This window comes from Bos indicus x Bos taurus, chromosome 15 (assembly GCF_003369695.1).
Source record: "Bos indicus x Bos taurus breed Angus x Brahman F1 hybrid chromosome 15, Bos_hybrid_MaternalHap_v2.0, whole genome shotgun sequence".
NCBI lineage: Eukaryota > Metazoa > Chordata > Mammalia > Artiodactyla > Bovidae > Bos > Bos indicus x Bos taurus.
In genome coordinates this window covers 44040417-44059703 of record NC_040090.1, presented here as the reverse complement: position 1 = coordinate 44059703, position 19287 = coordinate 44040417, and the positions used below count along the sequence as shown (strand labels likewise).

Genomic DNA, 19287 nt, shown 5'->3' with positions numbered 1-19287 from the left:
GAGACGGGAAACCTCTTGGCTGTCTCTGCAACTCTATTAAAATTATTTCAAAATAAAAAAAGTTTTAAAGAAACACTGACAAATGGGCTATGGGTGTAAGTGGTAAGACAAATAGTGAAATATAAAGAAGATCTGGGAGAACTTCAGAATGCTCCCAAGGCAGGAAACAGCTTAACGTAAGAAAAGGAGTTTGGAGCCAGAGAAGTTAAGACAAATGATGAGGCTCTGAGCTACGGAGGCAGCAGTGGGGTTGGAAAATATTGGTGACAGCCACACTGACCCAGGGCGCAGTTAGCCAGGCACTTCTACAAACGCTGCACGTGTTCTACTGCTGCTGCTGCTAAGTCGCTTCAGTCGTGTCCGACTCTGTGCGACCTCATAGATGACAGCCCACCAGGCTCCCCGGTCCCTGGGATTCCCCAGGCAAGAACACTGGAGTGGGTTGCCATTTCCTTCTCCGATGCATGAAAGTGAAAAGTGAAAGTGAAGGCGCTCAGTCGTGTCCGACTCTGTGCGACCCCATGGACTGCAGCCTACCAGGCTCCTCCACCCATGGGATTTTCCAGGCAAGAGTACTGGAGTGGGGTGCCATTGCATGTGTTCTAGCTGATTGAGAAATGAGATGGGTGTGACACGTATATATGGGAATACAGTTGTCAGAACTGTGACCAACAGAATATGAAGGAAGAAGGAGCAATTCAGGATTACCCCCAGATTTCTAATCTGGGCTTGTAATAGCATTCCTCAAGGGGGAAAAGAAAATGGGTTTGGGGAGGAGGAAGATAAGCAGAGTTGGGGGCAGGCGGGTTACAGGTGCCTATGTGACATGCAGGTGGGCAGGCTGGAAAGGCAGGGAAGAGATAACCTTACTCACAGCTTCAAAGAGAGAGCTATTCCAAGATAGAGATCTGAGGCTGATGATCATATAGTTGATGGGTGAAACTGTAGGAACAGACAAAATCTCCCAGGAAGAAGGTATGAAAGAAAAAGAGAAGGAGGCCAAGGATGGAAGCTGGAGGAAACCCAACCATTATGGAGAGAAGAACAGAGGAGGAGGACGGCTGAGAAGCGGGTGTCAGAGGTGGAAGAGGAACGGCAACGCGAGGCCACAGAGACCGTCGGGTGGGAAGGCAGGTGAGATGCTCGGTAGGGTCAAGTGTCACCACGCAAGAGGGACTCTCAGGTGACACTGGTGGCGTGGGAAGGAAACGTTGATGGCAAGGTGGTGGCACCCAGCCCGTACCTCAGGAGGGAATGCTTAGTGGTGGGGAAGCAGGGCGAGGGAGTGCCAACCATTATTTTGAGAAATGTGGTTGGGCATGAAGAAAGGAAAATAGCCAGAGGGGACCTCAAGGTCAGAGGGGTCACCCCAAACCCCCATCTCCAGACCGCCTCCTCCCAGGAGCTCCTGATGCATATTTTAAACTGCAAACGAGTTCTCTCCAGTGGGCATGCTGTCTGTGGCTTCTGAATGTGTATGTCTAGCCTTAGACCCACACTTACGTTAACAAAAGAGGCATCAGCTCTGTTTTTAATCACCTTTTCAACATGAAGTTTGAGATCTGAGGTGGTCTAACCTGACTGCACTTGATGCCTGACTCGGGGCAGCATGGATGATGCTGGGCTGTTTTGTAACCATTCCCAGAGGGGACACTGCTTCATGACCGTGTTCCATTACCCCACAGCCATGTCCCACCCCTGCTTGTGAAGGCCAGCAGACAGTGTCACGTCCCAACTAGAAATTTGGTGGTGCAATTAAAAGCTACAAATGTTAGGAGAGGTCATCAGTGAGGCTCAGGGTGCTTCCACATCTGCATGTGCCAAACACGTTCCCCTCTGTGTTCAATTGCATTTACAAGCCTTTAAATATTAATACTCATTAATATTGATGATTGAGTACCAAATGAGCTTAGCCTCCTAGAAATTACTAGATTGTATATTATTCATTCATTTGTTCAGTATACACTGATTAAGTGCTGGGCAATGTGTTATTACTGCAGAAGACCAGAAAAAGGAATATGACATGGCTCCTGCCCTTGAGAAGCCTACATACACTTATACGTGTGTGCTTAGTCGCTCAGTTGGGCCTGACTCTTTATGACCCCATGGACTGTAGCCCACCAGGTTCCTCTGTCCATGGGGATTCTCCAGGCAAGAATACTGGAGTGGGTTGCCATGCCCTCCTCCAGAGGATCCTCCTATTCCAGGGATCAAACTCAGGTCTCCCACATTGCAGGTGGATTCTTTACCATCTAAGCCACCAGGGAAGCTCAAGAATACTGAAGTAGGTATCCTATCATTTCTCCAGGGGATCTTCCTGACCCAGGAATCAAACCAGGGTCTCCTGCAATGCAGGTAGATTCTTTACCAGCTGAGCTACCAGGGAAGCCCATACATTTACATAAACAGCTACAAACAAAATGGAATGTCTTACAATAATAAAGGCATATATATTATGTATACATGTCTTCTGTATCTATAACATAAAAGCATGTATGTTATATATAGGTGTGTGTACCTATATAACAAAGGCATGCATATTATGTACATGTGTGTCTATCTATATAATAAAAGCATGAATGCTTTATATACGTGTGTGTATCTATATCTGAGAGAACACAGAACACATGACTATTTCTTTCAAATGTGACTATGTGGTGAGGGGAGGCACGTTTGGTTGACTCTACAGATAGGAAGAATGAGCAATGATGGTTTCCCTCAGTGGATAAAGGAGGAAGAAAGGCCCCAGAGGCAGAAGAAAAGAAAAGGCAGAAGAAAAGAGGTGTGAATATGCCCGGTGTATGTCATGATATGGCGTGGTGTTCATAAACTACCGGTGAAATGATAGAAGACACTGACTGACTGGGCACTCACTGTGTGTCAGGTGAGAGTCCAAGCATTTTACGTGGCATGAGCCACGCGTGTGAGTGACTGGAGGTGAGGCTGACAAGACAGATGCAGTGCTCTGAATGCTGTGCTAACAGGTCTGGACTTTGTCCCACAGGTAGGGGAGAGCGAGTACTGACAAAATGAGACTTGCAATTGAAAAAGCTTCCTCCACCAGCAGCGCCATCTGGTCACAAAGCCTCCCTCTGCAAAGGGGAATGGGGTGGAGGAGGTGAGATGGAAGGCAAAGAGGTGAGCTCGGAAATTGTTTCAACAGTTCAGACAAATGAAAATGGCAGGGAGGAGGGGATGCGGGAGAGAATTCCGAGCAAGAAATTGGGCCATGGAGACCCTTGCCCCACAGCCATGGAGGGGCAGGGAAGGGAGGAAGGGGTTCTATTCACTTGGAAGGAAAGAAACATCCTTAGGAAAGAGGATGCGCTCAGTGTGAGGCGCTAGTGGGAAGCTAAGAATGAGAGTCTAGAACTTAGGGCAGCCGTTAGGAGGACAGAAAGTGGGGGACAGAGAGGAGGAGTCCAAATCCAGTCACGATGAGTCTGTCCTCTCCCTACTAATGTCACCCGCAAGTCTCCTTTCCCTCCCCAGCAGCCTCACACTTTCAGAGAACAGCTGCGAACTGACGCAGGGATGCGTACGCTGCCAGAGGCGAGACACCTGGAGACACATGGGAGCCAAGTGTCACAGAGGCCCACACACCTGCGTGCTTGCACCAACTGGAAAGAGATACACAGAGGAACACACACACATACATGGCCATAGATTACAGAGGTATGCATACATGCATGCAAACACACACATACGTACAGGTGACAGAGGTACACAAACACACACACGCAGCTCCATGCACATGTAAATACATCTACAGAGGCCACAGGTGCACAATTTTCTGGAGAGGGTGAAGCATGTTTTCAGTGCGCAGTGGAGTCTTGTCATCTGCCCTGCTGGTGATTCTCACCTGCTAGGCGGAGCAACCCTGTCTGGTCACAAAGCCTCCCTTTGCAATGCATTCATGTAAAACATCCTGAGTACATCTCACTGGTCTGCTAGCCCAAGGCACCCATCCCTATTCCATTCGGTGAACTGTGTCTGGAGAACAGCTCTGAACTAGATTTAAAGACACCCACTGCGACATTCAACTCTCCTCTTACCAAAAAGTTTCTGCAGGACTTGGCCATCGTATAAATCTTCAGCCAGGTCTTTCACAATGATTCTTTCTCCAACCAAAACGTCGTTAATCCAGTCAATTAATACCTGCAGAGAGAGAGAGAGAATAAGAGAAGAGTCATAGGGTGTTTCCTTACATACCAGTGTTCTCATCCTGGACAGTGAAAATTTAAATGAACTTCAGATTTTGAAAGGAGCAGAATTATCCACACACCTGAGTATGTGTGCCAGCAGCTGTGAGTGTGAGCCCAACAGTCCTGTTAACCTGCAGGTATAGGCTCTGCTAGTGCTGGTGGCTCCAGTGTCTCTGCTAATACCTCTGGCCCTGCCTTCCCTTCCCCGAATGGCAAGGATCATTCACACAGTGCTCGGCTGTGTGGCTTTGCAGCCAGGAGAGGATGGGCTTTGGAGTCATGCAAACCAGGGTTGAAACCCTCACTTTACCTACTAAAATAATTTGTGCATCTCTGGGATCGATGGACTGGTATGTGTTCGTGTGTGTGTACTTCTGTCATCCATGAACACTGTGTGCATATCTCTATGATTTATGAATCTACGGCAAGCTAGTTATCTACTCTGAACCTCTGACTCCCCACCTCTATAATGGAAGTTGAAGACACCTCCCACACTCGGTGGTAGAAAAGAATTACAGGGTCTCTCTGGTGGTCCAGTAGTTAGGACTCCACACTTCCGCTGCAGAGGGCATGGGTTGGATCCCTGGTAAGGGAACTAAGATCCTACATGCCATACTGAGTGGCCAAAAGTCAAAACCAGTATCAGGGGGAAAAAAGAAAGGAATTACATACACCAAGGGCCAAATGTTCAATAAGGGCAGATTTTATTAATAAATAAAGCACTCTCCCATTATGACATCTGGCCAGGTGGTTACTGTCACCCCTATGTTCAGGAGGTAAAACCAAACACAGAAGTAATCATAGCCCCAGCTCCCAGAGCTAACTGTGGGCAGGGACAGGAATAAGCAGACTCTTGTCCACCTCACTCTACAGCACACGTTCTCCTCCCTGCGCCAGGCCTCCTCTCAGTGGGGCTGCATGGCGTCCTCTGTGGTCCGTGTCTTAGCCTCTGTGCACCAGGCATTCAGCAGAGGCGTTCCAGGTGACCAGTCACTCAGTTAATGCACACGGCATCCCGAGAGGCAGGCAGCATCAGTTTCGTTTTTCAGGTGAGGAAACTGAAGCTTGCACAAGGCCACTGCCTTTTTAATTTCAATGTCTTGCTTTATTTATGAAGGTATTATTCATATACGATAAAATTAACCACTTCTAGGTATACAGTGTGATGACTTTTGGTCACTGTACACGGTTATAACCGCACCCACAATCAAGATACAGAACAGTTCCCTCACCCTAAGAAGGTCCCTCTGGTCTCTGTGCTCAGTCACCTCTCCTGATCACAAGCTTCAGGCAAGCACTACAGTTCCGACTTTTTGACCACTTCACCTAAACGGAATATCACCCATTTTTTTGTGGGGGGGGGCATGCCACGTGGTATGTGGGATCTTAGTTCCCAACCAGGGATTGAACCCACACCCCTTTGCAGTGGAAGCGTGGAGTCTTAACCACTGGACTGCCAGCGAGGTCCCAGAGCATCACCTTTTGACTTCTTTGACTTCACATAAGCAGATAGTCTTTACAACACAGGCGGGAGCTGGGCTTGGTTTCCACCCTTGAGTGGAGGCTCGGGCTTTCAAAGCACATTGTTCTACTGGCCTAAGGCAGGAGCTTTCATGCTTCCTCCCTTCCTCCTTCCTCTCTCTTCCCCTCCCCCTTCCCTCCTTCTCTCCTTCATCCATCCAACCATCTACGTATCCAGCATTTATTAATATCTGCTATATATCAGTCTGTGCTGGATCCTGAGGGTACAAAAAGACTGTCCCTGATGAAAAAAAAAGGACAATCTTTAACCCCGAGCAGCTCCCCACTTAGTGAAGGAGACCGAGAAGTATATGAGTCGTTGGAACGCCATGCGATGACAACAGTACAGAAGCAAATTAGTGAACCACAGCGGCACACAGAGGGGCTGAGTGACAGCCCCGGGGTTTAGAGAGGGCTTCCCGAAGGACGTGACCTGGCTTTGAAGGGCAAGTAGAGCGCCTGGGCAGAGGGACTGCATGGCCAAAGCCCTGGCGGTGGGAGTGCAGAGCAGCTGTGTGCAGGTGCGCGCCGGGAGCCGCCATGAACAGGTCTGCTGTCCCTGTGGCACCCTTGCCAAGCAGGGATTATTTGAGGTTAAAGAGGCAGCTGGAGCATGGAGATGCCAAACACCACCCCCAGGACTATGGGCTTCAACCTGCAGTTCATAGGAAGCTATAAACAGGTTTTGAACAGGAAAATGAACATTCAGCTTTGCATTTTGAGTGAATCACTCTGCACCCAGTGCCTTTTGGTCCTGTTTTAAGTGCAGCTTGGAGAAGCTGAAGAAGACAGATACAGGACAGGGAATCAGAAGGGGGAGGAAATAGAGATTTTTTGAGGGTGACCATTGGTCAGTCACTGTGCCAAGTACATTACGCACAGTATGTTATTTCATCATAATCATTTCTGTTTGAATCTCATCTCCTCCACTCATGCCATGACTATAAATGAACAATCACCTGGCTTTTCTGAGACTCAGTTTCCTCATCTGTAAAAGAGATAGAGATGATACTAAATCCAACTTCAGAGGGTACTTTTGAGGGTCCTTGGGAAATGCAGTGAAAGGACTGTGTGAGTGAGAAGATCCTGGCAAATGTGAGTTTTTTGCACTAAATTCTCCAGTGCCTATGGTCAATACCATTCCTTGGGCACCTGTTACGTCCCACCTCTGTTAACCTGCAGATGTCCACCTTCTGGACTGCAAGCTGCCTGTGGCCAGGGACTGCTGTGGATTTCTGTTCCCTCTGCAGTGGCTCGAGTGGTGCCTGCCTACACAGGCTGACTGGTCTAGAGACACCTGTGGAGTTGGAGGCACCTGAACCCCCTTCTAATTTCCTCTTACCTTCATCAGTTCCTGAAGTTTGGGGTCGCTGCGTGAGTTGGGATCCACCATCGTTCGCACTTCATTCTCCTCTTTAAAAAGAAAAGGCAGTCAGCGAGGTGGTGGCTCTGAAGGCATCAGGCTAACCCAGAGAGAACAAGAGACCCCGTTACCCAGCATCGTGTCCTCAGGGTCCAGCTCGAAGGGGATGGGGCTGAGGGGCAGGTTGATGGCGTTCATGCCTTCCTCCTGAAGCTCGGACACTGTAAGAAGGAAGTGCAGCGTTATGCGGCAGCCCATAGCCGTGTTCCACGTTGAGGCAGATTGAGAAACGAAAGCACCAAGGTTAGCCTACAGCTGTGGCGCAGCCTGCATCAGATTCCTGCCTCTCCTTGCTAAAAGGAGCAGACTGTCCCCTTCATCTCACTCCTTCTGTCACATCACTTGCTTTCCTAGAAAAATCGGGCATGGACATCTGCCTCCCTTCAGAAATGATCTTGGAATAAATGGAAGCAAAGTGAGCACTGACGTCTTTCTTAAGTCTCTGCCACGCCTCCCTCCTGTCCCTCCTGCCGTCTGGTGCAGAGTGCACGCTTGACAAGTCTTTGCTGACTGGATGCATGAGGTCCCCACGGTGAGGCTCCATTTGAGCCACAGGCCTTTTCCATCCTCAGGTCAACCCTCCTCTGACTTCTCTCCTGAATTGGCTCCTGTGTATTTTTTCGGACATTTTTCTCCCTCCCTCCCTCCTTCCCACCCCCCCTCCTCCCATCCAGCACTGCTCGAGGATGCCTCATTCTGGCCTCTCCCTGGGCTCTGGATTTATCCCTTCAACCGTAGGGAGTCATGGGCCCTGGGGTCAGGCACCTCACTTCTCCAGGCCTGTTCCCTCAGCTGAACATCAAAAGCTGGACAGGTGACCATCAAGTTCTTTTATACTTTCCCAAATCTTAGAAGTCTACGATTCCACTGTCCTCAAGAAAAATAACGAGAGGTCAGTGACCACTAGATACTTCCAGCCCACCCCCTCCATCCACTGACCTCCACCCCCCACATGAAGCCTTAGTAAAAAAAAAAAAAAAAATACAAATTCCTACCACAAAACCAGTTGTGTGATGGCCCTTTGCTGAGCACTGACCTTGGATTACTACCTCTCCTAACAGCAGTGGCTCAAATCCCCTCAGTTCTACTCAATTCCAGTTTGGGCAATTCCTTTGCACCAATTAAGCACAGAACAACCATTTTCTCTGAAGAAGCTTGTCACCAAACAGTTCTTAAAGAGGTGATTCGGCAGCTGCAATCAACTTTGGTAAAAGCAATGTCCCATCTTTCCATTTTATTTTTTTGTATTGACTCTGGCCTCACCGATTGCCAGCATACACTTGCAAGTACTCTTAAGCACAGGCAGCTGCTTACAAAGAGTTCTTTCATATTAGCAGACGTCACTGATGGTTGCAGTTGGACAGGGAGCGAGATTGCCTAACAAAGGGAGTGAAACCCACTCTGCCCTAGAGAGACACAACTCGCATTATGAAGCTGGTATTTAGTCCTGTTGCTGTGGGCTCTTGACATTCAGATGGGATATCAGCCAGTCACCATCTTGAATCTCCAAATCCACAGACACCCACCATTCTATATAATTCCCCCCACAAAACATAATTGAAAAATATAAGTGACACTTTCAAGGTTCAAATGATTCTATAAATATGGGCTTGTGTTTGCTTTCCAGCAAAGCACAATTGCTTCTTTAGGCTTTATAATGTCTCCTAGCACTCCTCCTAGGACTAGCCGTTCACTTTTTTTTCCAGGCTGTTTCTCACAAAGAAGCAAGATTTCTACCACTTAACAAGCATCACTACACAGGCAATGGGAAGTGGAAATAAAGTTACATTTCAGTGTGGGTGTGAGACGCGGTTAACTGGCCAGTGAAGAGACTAGCTCTTGCCCAGAACCTTCTCCATCTGTATATTCCACCCCACCCCACCCTGCCACCAGGTCTGTGCAGTCCAATACAGTAGCCATTAACCACATGCAGCTGTTGAAGTTTAAATGAATTAATAACTCAGTTTCTTAGTTCCACCTGTCACATTTCAAGTGCTCAGTGGCCCCCGTGGGGCAGGCGGCAGCCCATTGGATAGTGCAGATGTAGATTTCCATTATCACAGAAGATTCAGTTGGATGGCGCTATCCTGACTGATGCCATAGGTCCAGATGCTGATGATATCCAAATTTAAATCTCCAGCCTGATGTATGCTGTATTATATATTTTTAAAGTTAATAAGATTGTATTATCTAAAACTGAATCCAAGGCAACAAAATCAGGGATAGGGTAAAAATGCAGCAACTTCCTAGATATTTTTCATTACAAAAACAACCAAGCTCTGTCCTAATTTATTCTTTTGAGTGGTTTTATTTACCCAGCATCACTGGGTTGTGAAAACAAGAGTCAACTCATTATTAAAACAAGAACCAGAAACATACAAAAACAAACAAAATCTCTAGCCTCGGCCTGACCCTGAGCTCCAGACTCACTCAATATCTCCTCTTTTGTCTACTAATGGAGATCTCAGATTTATACATCCAAAACAGAACACGTGATCTTCAGTACCCTTACTTCCACCGTAACAACACATCAAGACTCGTCCACCTTCCTTCTCCTCCTCCTCAGTAAATGGCACTACCATTTGCATAAGAGTTCAAGCCAAAATCTGAGGAATCACCCTTCCCTTCTTTTCCTTACTGTTTACAGCCAATACATTGGCAAGTTTTATGGGTTCCACCTCCAAAACAGGACCCTATTCCAACCACTTCTCACCAGCTCCATCATCACTATTCTGGTTCAGGCCACCGTTATCTTTCACCTAAATAACCAGAACCACCTTCTAACCTGCCTACTGCTTTCTGATGCATTTTCCCCATGCCAGTCTACTTCCTAGAGCACAATCAGAATGATCTGTAAGGATTAAACACAATCATGCGTTCTCCTGCTTTACGCCCTCCTGTGGCTTCCCCTCATGTGCATGCTTGGTAGGTCAGTCATGTCTGACTCTTATGTGACCCTGTGGACTGTAGCCCGCCAAGCTCCTCTGTCCGTGGGATTTCTCAGGCAGGAATACTGGGGTGAGTCGCCATTTCTTTCTCCAGGGGATCTTCCTGACTCAGGGATTGAATCTGCATCTCCTGCACTGCAGGAGGATTCTTTACTACTGCCACCTGGGAATTCCCAGTATACTCAGAATAAATACTCCTTCCTAAGACCTACAAGACCCTCTGAATAGTCCCCTGCCTCCCTCTTGTGTTGTATTTTCTCCATAGCACTCGTCAGAATCTGAAGTAACTATTATTTCTACATTTATTATCTATCCCCTCCTCAACAGAATGTAAGCTGTGGAAAGACTGGCACTTTTTCTCTTTTGTTTGCGATTAGATCTCTGAAGAGGAGTCAGACTGCCTACATTCAAATCCAGGCTCTACCACTTACTAGTACGTGACTTTGGACAAGTTCATCCATCTTACACCTCAGTTTCCTTATCTGCAAAATGGGGGTAATAATAATATTGCCTACCTCCTAGAGTTGTTGAGAAGATTAAATGAGTTAATACATGTAAAACATTTAGAAGAGTGTCTGGTACCTGGTTAAGAGCTATGTAATTATTTGCAATTATTACTTAAAATGATAAGCACTCAAGGACAATTTGTTGAATAAAATGAATAAACCTGTTAAGACTACCTTCCACTGCACAGGTTATAAGTTAAAGCACAATTTACCAGAGCAGTGTACAGCATGCAAAGAAGACTTTCAGCCTGTCCTTAGGGGAGAAAACCATACTTTGGCCTGATCCTGTGTGTGCGTGTGTGGGCACATTTCTAGGGCAGAATTTCCAGCTTACCTTTTGTAAAGAGAAAAAAGCTACCTCTGTCCCAAGACTGTTGTCGAGTAAGAGCCAATCTATGAATATAGAGATATTTATACCTCTAACGTGTGACTAGAAACACCATATTTGCAGCCAGGACTCCTAAAGGTGGATCTGAACAGGACCTCTTTTTCTGTGTAGATCATTGTTAGAAATGTTTTTAGATGAAAAATCCCCAGTCAGAAACACTCCCCTCTGCCCTGCCTCTTTAATTCACTCACAGAGACAAAACAAACCCAAGAAGAAAGGGAGAGATATGTTTGCAATTGGAAATGTTTTTTTTCAGGAAATGATTTGGTACAGGAACATCATTCCCATCCCATTAACTGCTGACTCGGAGCCAACTGTTTGTAAAAGTGAATATGCAAACTGCCCGGCTCAGCCTTGGCCCCCCGCCCCATGGGGCCGCATTAGTGGCCATGTTCCCAAAACAGCCCACGTGCTTTGGAGGTTTCATTTCTATTAAACCAAAGCAGGACCCAGCAGAAGCCCCTCGCCACCCCTGCACTCCGAAAGAGAAAGAGTTGCAATTGAATTTTCTCGGCATAGAATATGAATATGATGTTTTCCCCTGAACCTCTTCTAACCACCTAAAACTAGGTCTGAATGTGCGGCCTTCGGTGTCTCGCGGCGCCATTAGTCATAACTTAATAAACAGATTAAATGCCCGGCTGAAGGTCGGGCTTGGGAGAACAGGGCGATCGCCTCAACTCCTGAAGCGCTCACCATGAGGGAGGGAGCCTGGCTTTTCTGGGAAACACAGCGTGACTCTGGGTCCAGCTGTGCCGCAGAATAAGGACATGGATGGGCTCTGAAGTCTGAAAGACCTGGATTTGAATCCTACTTCTCCTTTTTATCAGCCATGGGACCTTATGTTGGTGATTTAAACAGTTCAACATGAAATGTGATAGAAAACAATTTTGTTTAAAACAAAGGTGCAGCTGACACTATTAGTTTCTTCCCCAATATTGATTTTATTTTTTCTCTCTCTCTGCTGAAATAATACTCTCTCATTTTGTTCCAGTATACACTGCACAACCCCCTCACCGCCCCCCCCACCCCCCACCACCATGCTTCTAGGTGAGATTTCGATTGAGTTAAGCTCATCATGATAATCTCAATTCCTTTAGCGGTGACTGGCTCAAGCACTGTCATGTAACACAATTCTGGTCAAAGAGCTGTAACTGGAAATTTCTAGAACCTTCTAGAAAAGTTGTCCTTCATTTCAAAAAGAGGCTCAAGGAAAGAGAAGGTATCTTTCTCCTTCTAAACATTCCTGCATCAGGATGTTATGCCTAGATTTATAGTCATGAAGTTAGGTCTGGCCAAAGAAGCTAATACGTTAAGGTTGGCAGGGAAGAAAGAAAGGAGTTCTTGTTGATACTGCTAAGCCACCATCCCTAGAGCCACCCTAGCTTTTTGTGTCTTGCTATAAGTGATAAAGGAAGTTCCTTTTTTGTTTAAGTCAGCTGAGTTGGTGTCTTCTGGGGCTTGGAGCCTTAACTCCCTAATCGGTGCATGGGACACCAAGATTATAAAGTTGATGGATGAAGACAGTAGGTATACAAAGAACAGTAATTTTCCCTTCCTTTTTTTTTTTTTTTTCCATGAGAAACAGAATAGCTGCAGATATCTCTTATAGTCCAAAATATATACACAAGGGCCTGAAGAACACCAGATGGAAAACAAGTATGGTGAGAAGAACGGACAGAGGTTTCAAAGAGTACAAAAGGGTCCATTTGTGCAAAGCTAGTAATTTCATTCATGTGACCAGTACACATTACTGGGCACCTCCTTTGAAGCAAACCCTGTGCCAGCACCGGGCATAGGGTTTGGGGATTTGACATGAGTCTGCCTCAATCTGTTCTGGTGGGAGAGGCAGGCACAGAAAAACACAATGGGCAGTATGCTGCACTCAGATGACATACATGTAACCAGAGGTCTGTGGGAGCTCAGTGGTGGGGGCAACAAGGTTAACTGTAGATGGGGAAGACTGGGAAGGATTCTCAGAAAGGGGGACACGTGAGCCAGACTTTGAAAAACTTACATTTTCATCCAACACAGGTGCCTCACAAAAAGCACGCCTTGTGTATAAACAGCAAAATGTAGACAAACAGGGCAGCTACTGAGACAGCAGTGATTACGCCTGAGCACTGGGAATGTAGGGCTCACACAGGAGAAACAGGGTGGAAGAACAGGGGTGAATAAGCAGGTAGGGTCCAGAGCGTCGAGGGCTGTGAACCCATCTGTTCCCCAGCGTGCGCTGGACCACGCTCCCCATGTCTGTAGAGGAAAAACCCAAACACCATACTGAGGGACAGCAAGAGGACATGCAGGTTGTTCTTTCTCCTTCAGTGCAAGCGAACCCCAGTGAGGTACTCAGGCTGCTCGAGCTCGTTCTCGGGACCCCATGACTTTTTGGCCGTCATGAAAGCTCACTCAAGTTCCTTTAATTTCTAAATGGCTCAATGGTCCCCCAGAAGTTCCTGCAGCTAGACACATCTACACTGTCTGGTTGGCAAATCCCAACAACTTTTCTCTATGTGGAAAATCAACCTGAAAGAACATCTACCAAAAAACACTTACTGGTGAGAAAATGGATGCTTATATGCTAAGACTGGAAACAAGACAAAGATATCTCCCCTATTCAAAATCATACTAAATACTCTAGCTATTGCAATAATGCAGAAAAAGGAAATAAAAGGCACACAAGTTGGAAAGGAAGAAATACAACTTTCCCTTGTGGCTCAGAGGGTAAAGAATCCTCCTGCAATGTGGGAGATCTCGGTTCAATCCCTGGCTTGGGAAGATCCCCTGAAGAAGGGAAAGGCTACCCACGCTAGTACTCTGGCCTGGAGAATTCCAAGGACTGTAATAGTCCATGGGGTTGCAAAGAGTCGGATACAACTGCGCGAATTTCACTTCTGTTCATAGATTGATTATGTAGAAACTCCCAAAGAACTGACCAATGATGAAACAAAACAACAACAAAAAAAACCCCATAGTCTTATGTGTTAGTTGCTCAGTCATGTCTGAATTTTTGTGACCCAATGGACTGTTCATAGGAAGCCAGGCTCCCCTGGACACAGAATTCTCCAGGCAAGAATACTGGAGTAGGTAGCCATTGCTTTCTCCAGGGGATCTTCCTAACCCAGGGATCGAACCCTGGTCTAGGAGAAGGCAATGGCACCCTACTCCAGTACTCTTGCCTGGAAAATCCCATGGACGGACGAGCCTGGTAGGCTGCAGTCCATGGGGTCGCAAAGAGTCGGCCATGACTGAGCGACTTCACTTTCACTTTTCACTTTTATGCATTGGAGAAGGAAATGGCAACCCACTCCAGTGTTCTTGCCTGGAGAATCCCAGGGACAGGGGAGCCTGGTGGGCTGCAGTCTATGGGGTTGCACAGAGTCGGACACGACTGCAGCGACTTAGCAGCAGCAGCTCCTGCACTGCAGGCAGATTCTTCACCCTCTGAGACACCAGGGAAGTCCATCTCTTAGAACTAATAAGCAGTTATGGTAAGGGGTCAGGATAGAAGTTTAACAGACAAAAATCAATTGTTTTCCTATGCACCAACAATAAATGATTAAAGTTAGAAACTAAAAACACAATATCATTTATGTGCTGTGCTTAGTCACTCAGTTGTGTCTGACTCTTTGCAACCCCATGGACTGCAGTCCACCAGGCTCCTCTGTCCATGGGGATTCTCCAGGCAAAAATACTGGAGTGGGTTACCATGCCTCCTCCAGGGGATCCTCCCAACCCAGGGATTGAACCCAGGTCTCTCACATTACAGGTGGATTCTTTACCATCTGAGTCACCAGGGAAGCCCAATAACATTTATAGTAGCACCCAAATATGCAATACTAAGATATAAATCTAGTGGCATGTACACAGGGATGGCATACAGAAAATTACAAAACTCTGATGAAAGAAATCAAAGATCTAGATAAATCGAGAGACAGTGTTCATGGATTATAAGACATAGTATTAAAGTGTCAGTTCTTTCCAAGTTCACCTATCAGTTCAGTTCAGTCGCTCAGTCGTGTCCGACTCTCTGCGACCCCATGAATCGCAGCATGCCAGGCCTCCCTGTCCATCACCAACTCCCGGAGTTCACCCAAACTCATGTCCATCGAGTCAGTAATGCCATCCAGCCATCTCATCCTCTGTTGTCCCCTTCTCATCCTGCCTCCAATCCCTCCCAGCACCAGGGTCTTTTTCAATGAGTCAACTCTTCGCATGAGGTGGCCAAAGTACTGGAGTTTCAGCTTCAGCATCAGTCCTTCCAATGAACACCCAGGACTGATTTCCTTTAGGATGGACTGGTTGGATCTACTTACAGTCCAAGGGACTCTCAAGAGTCTTCTCCAACACCACAGTTCAAAAGCATCAGTTCTTCGGTGCTCAGCTTTCTTCACAGTCCAACTCTCACATCCATACATGACCACTGGAAAAACCATAGCCTTGACTAGACGGACCTTTGTTGGCAAAGTTATGTCTCTCCTTTTGAATAGGCTATCTAGGTTGGTCATAACTTTCCTTACAAGGAGTAAGTGTCCTTTAATTTCATGGCTGCAATCACCATCTGCAGTGATTTTGGAGTAATAAAATAGTCTGACACTGTTTCCACTGTTTCCCCATCTATTTCCCATGAAGTGATGGGACCAGATGCCATGATCTTAGTTTTCTGAATGTTGAGCTTTAAGCCAACTCTTTCACTTTCCTCTTTCACTTTCATCAAGAAGCTTTTTAGTTCCTCTTCACTTTCTGCCATAAGGGTGGTGTCATCTGCATATCTGAGGTTATTGATATTTCTCCCGGGAATCTTGATTCCCAGCTTGTGCTTCTTCCAGCCCAGCGTTTCTCATGAGGTACTCTGCATAGAACTTAAATAAGCAGGGTGACAATATACAGCCTTGACATACTCCTTTTCCTATTTGGAACCAGTCTGTTGTTCCATGTCCAGTTCTAACTGTTGCTTCCTGACCTGCATATAGGTTTCTCAAGAGGCAGGTCAGGTGGTCTGGTATTCCTAATTCTTTCAGAATTTTCCACAGTTTATTGTGATCCACACAGTCAAAGGCTTTGGCATAGTCAATAAAGCAGAAATAGATGCTTTTCTGGAACTCTCTTGCTTTTTTGATGATCCAGTGGATGTTGGCAATTTGATCTCTGGTTCCTCTGCCTTTTCTAAAACAAGCTTGAACATCTGGAAGTTCACGGTTCACGTATTGCTGAAGCCTGGCTTGGAGAATTTTGAGCATTACTTTACTAGCATGTGAGATGAGTGCAATTGTGCACTAGTTTGAGCATTCTTTGGCATTGCCTTTCTTTGGGATTGGAATGAAAACTGACCTTTTCCAGTGCTGTGGCCACTGCTGAGTTTTCCAAATGTGCTGGCATATTGAGTGCAGCACTTTCACAGCATCATCTTTCAGGATTTGAAATAGCTCAACTGGAATTCCATCACGTCCACTAGCTTTGTTTGTAGTGATGCTTTCTAAGGCCCACTTGCCTTCACATTCCAGGATGTCTGGCTCTAGGTGAGTGATCATACCATTGTGATTATCTGGGTCATGAACATCTTTTTTGTATACCTATATATTCAGTGTAATCCTAGTCAAGAGTCACAGCAAGCTATTTTGTGTATATTGACAAACCAATCCTAAGGTTCACATAGGAAGGCAGACTTAAAGTGGACAACAAAATACTAAAGAAGGACAAAGCTGGAGGATTGACACTACCAGACGTCAAGGAAAAACGACAGTGGTGCAAAAGAGCAGGCACACAGGTCAATGCAAGAGAACAGAGACCCAGGAGCAAACCCACACAAATACAGCCAGCTGCTCTTTGACAAACGAGGACAGGCAATTCAATGTAGAAAGGATGGTCATACCAACCAATGCTAGAACCATTGGATAGCCAACTGCCAAAATTAATCTAGACACAGACCATATACCCTCCATTTTAATAAGATCTTATGCAGATTTTAACGAAGTCCAAGTTATCGATTTTTCTTTCATGGTTTGTCATTTTGGTGTTGCATCTAAAAACTCATCGCCAAACTCCTAAATCAAATAGATTTGTTATATTTTCTTCTATAAATTTTATACATTATATTTTATATTTAAGTCTGTGATAATTTTGAGTTTTGTGAGAAGGTCATTAAAAACAAGGAAGGTCTGAGAAAATGTAACAGCCAAGAGAAACCTTAGAAGATGTGACAGCTGATGGTGACACAGTATCCTGCAAGGGAACTTGGGACAGAAGAAGGACATTAGGTAAAAGCTGAAAAAAATCTGAATAACTTAAGTTAATAATATTAATATGGGTTCATGAATTATAACAAATGCAGCATATTAATATAAAATGTTAATAAGAGGGGAAACTGAACATAGGCATAAATGAACTCTCTGTATTATCTTTTCATTCTCCCTATAAATCTAAAAGTATTATAAAAAGTCTATTAAAAAAATCAACCCATATTTCTGTTCATACACACCAAGGAAACCAGAATTGAAAGAGACACATGTACCCCAATGTTCATCGCAGCACTGTTTATAATAGCCAGGACATGGAAGCAACCTAGATGTCCATCAGCAGATGAATGGATAAAAAAGCTGTGGTACATATACACAATGGAGTATTACTCAGCCATTAAAAAGAATGCATTTGAGTCAGTTCTAATGTGGTGGATGAAACTGGAGCCTATTATACAGAGTGAAGTAAGCCAGAAAGAAAAACACCAATACAGTATACTAATGCATATATATGGAATTTAGAAAGATGGTAACAATAACCCTGTGTACAAGACAGCAAAAGAGACACTGATGTATAGAACAGTCTTTTGGACTCTGTGGGAGAGGGAGAGGGTGGGATGATTTGGGAGAATGGCATTGAAACATGTATAATATCATATATAAAACGAGTCGCCAGGACAGGTTTGATGCACGATACTGGATGCTTGGGGCTGGTGCACTGGGACGACCCAGAGGGATGGTATGGGGAGGGAGGTGCAAGGAGGATTCAGGATGGGAAACACATGTATACCTGTGGCGGATTCATTTTGATATATGGCAAAACCAATACAATATTGTAAAGTTAAAAAATAAAATTAAATTAAATAAAAAAAATAAAGACATAATTCACATACCAAAAAAAAAAAAAAATCAACCCAAATTTGCTATTTTTCCAACGAAATATAGTGCTCACTGCGGGGAAATCCATAATTTTAAGAGATGCATATGTTTCTTTCCATCACCAAGGAGACAGTGGTAATTTATCCAACATTAGCTGACCCCTATAGAAGCATTTGTACAGGAAGCAAAGCACAAAGACCATCTCAAAGTCCTATAGTGCAAGCTGTACTTATTCCCAAGTGAGAACTTGTTTCCACATAGAAACTGCATGGTTTTTAGGTTTGTTTCCAGGGCTGAGATGAGAAGACAGAGCTTCTTCATAACTTAAGGATGCCTGGCAAGGTCATTTCTGCTTTCCCAAGGAGAGATCTGTCCCACTAGTACAACCATCACTGAAGGTGTCTTTATTGCTTTCTCTGGAACTGCTTTGGAAGCTAAATCTATCCATTGTTCCTGATGGGGCTTTTATGACATGGCTGTTATATTAGCTTTCCATTGCTGTAGTAACAATTACCACACACTTGGTGGTTTGAAACAACATTGATTTATTATCCTTATGGTTCTGTAGGTTAGAAGTCCAACATGGGTCTCACTGGGCTAAAATCGAGGTATTGGCAGGGTTTGCTCCTTTCTGGAGGCTCTAGGGGAGGATTCATTTTCCTGCCTTTTCTGGCTTCTGGAGGCCACCTGCATTCCTTGGCTTGTGGTCCCCTTTCTCCATCTTCAAAGTCAGCAGTGGGGGATGGGGGTCAAATCCTTCTCACATTGCAGTACTCTGACCTCTTTTTTTGCCTATCTCTTCTATTTTTAAGTACCCTATGATTATACTGGGCCACCTGGAAAACCCAGGACAATCTCATTTTAGAGTCAGCTGATGAGCAGCCATAATTGTACCTGCAGCCTTAACTTCCCTTTGCCATGTAAGCTAATATATCCCTAGATTCATTAAAATCCATATCTGGGATATGGATATCTCTGGGGGGCATTACTCTGGCTCCAACATTTTCTTGGGGGACAGGTTCTGTTCTCAATACTCACCCCTGCCTACAACGTGTGGGTTCATTCTTCTTCTATGTGAAATTATCAAAAGGAAATGCAAAATCACCACCCCCTCCATCCTAGCCCTTAAACCAGAGTTTTGTTACTTAAAAACAAACAAACAAACTTATTTCAGCGGCCAT

The 19287-nt window shown here is 45.4% G+C and overlaps 1 protein-coding gene across 3 annotated transcripts in view; it reads right to left on the bottom strand.

The window, feature by feature from the left end:
- PARVA (parvin alpha) overlaps positions 1-19287 on the bottom strand; it is a 179549-nt gene that overhangs the window by 63486 nt on the left and 96776 nt on the right. For 2 of the 3 annotated variants that reach the window (XM_027563303.1, XM_027563304.1), the window contains exons 2-4: positions 7221-7310; positions 7069-7139; positions 4056-4158 (exon numbers count right to left, since the gene is read on the bottom strand). In XM_027563303.1, coding sequence (XP_027419104.1) covers positions 4056-4158; positions 7069-7139; positions 7221-7310 — 264 coding nt within the window. Of the gene's footprint in view, positions 1-4055; positions 4159-7068; positions 7140-7220; positions 7311-7727; positions 7734-19287 lie in introns of all 3 variants that reach the window. The other variant, XM_027563305.1, reaches the window with a different exon arrangement.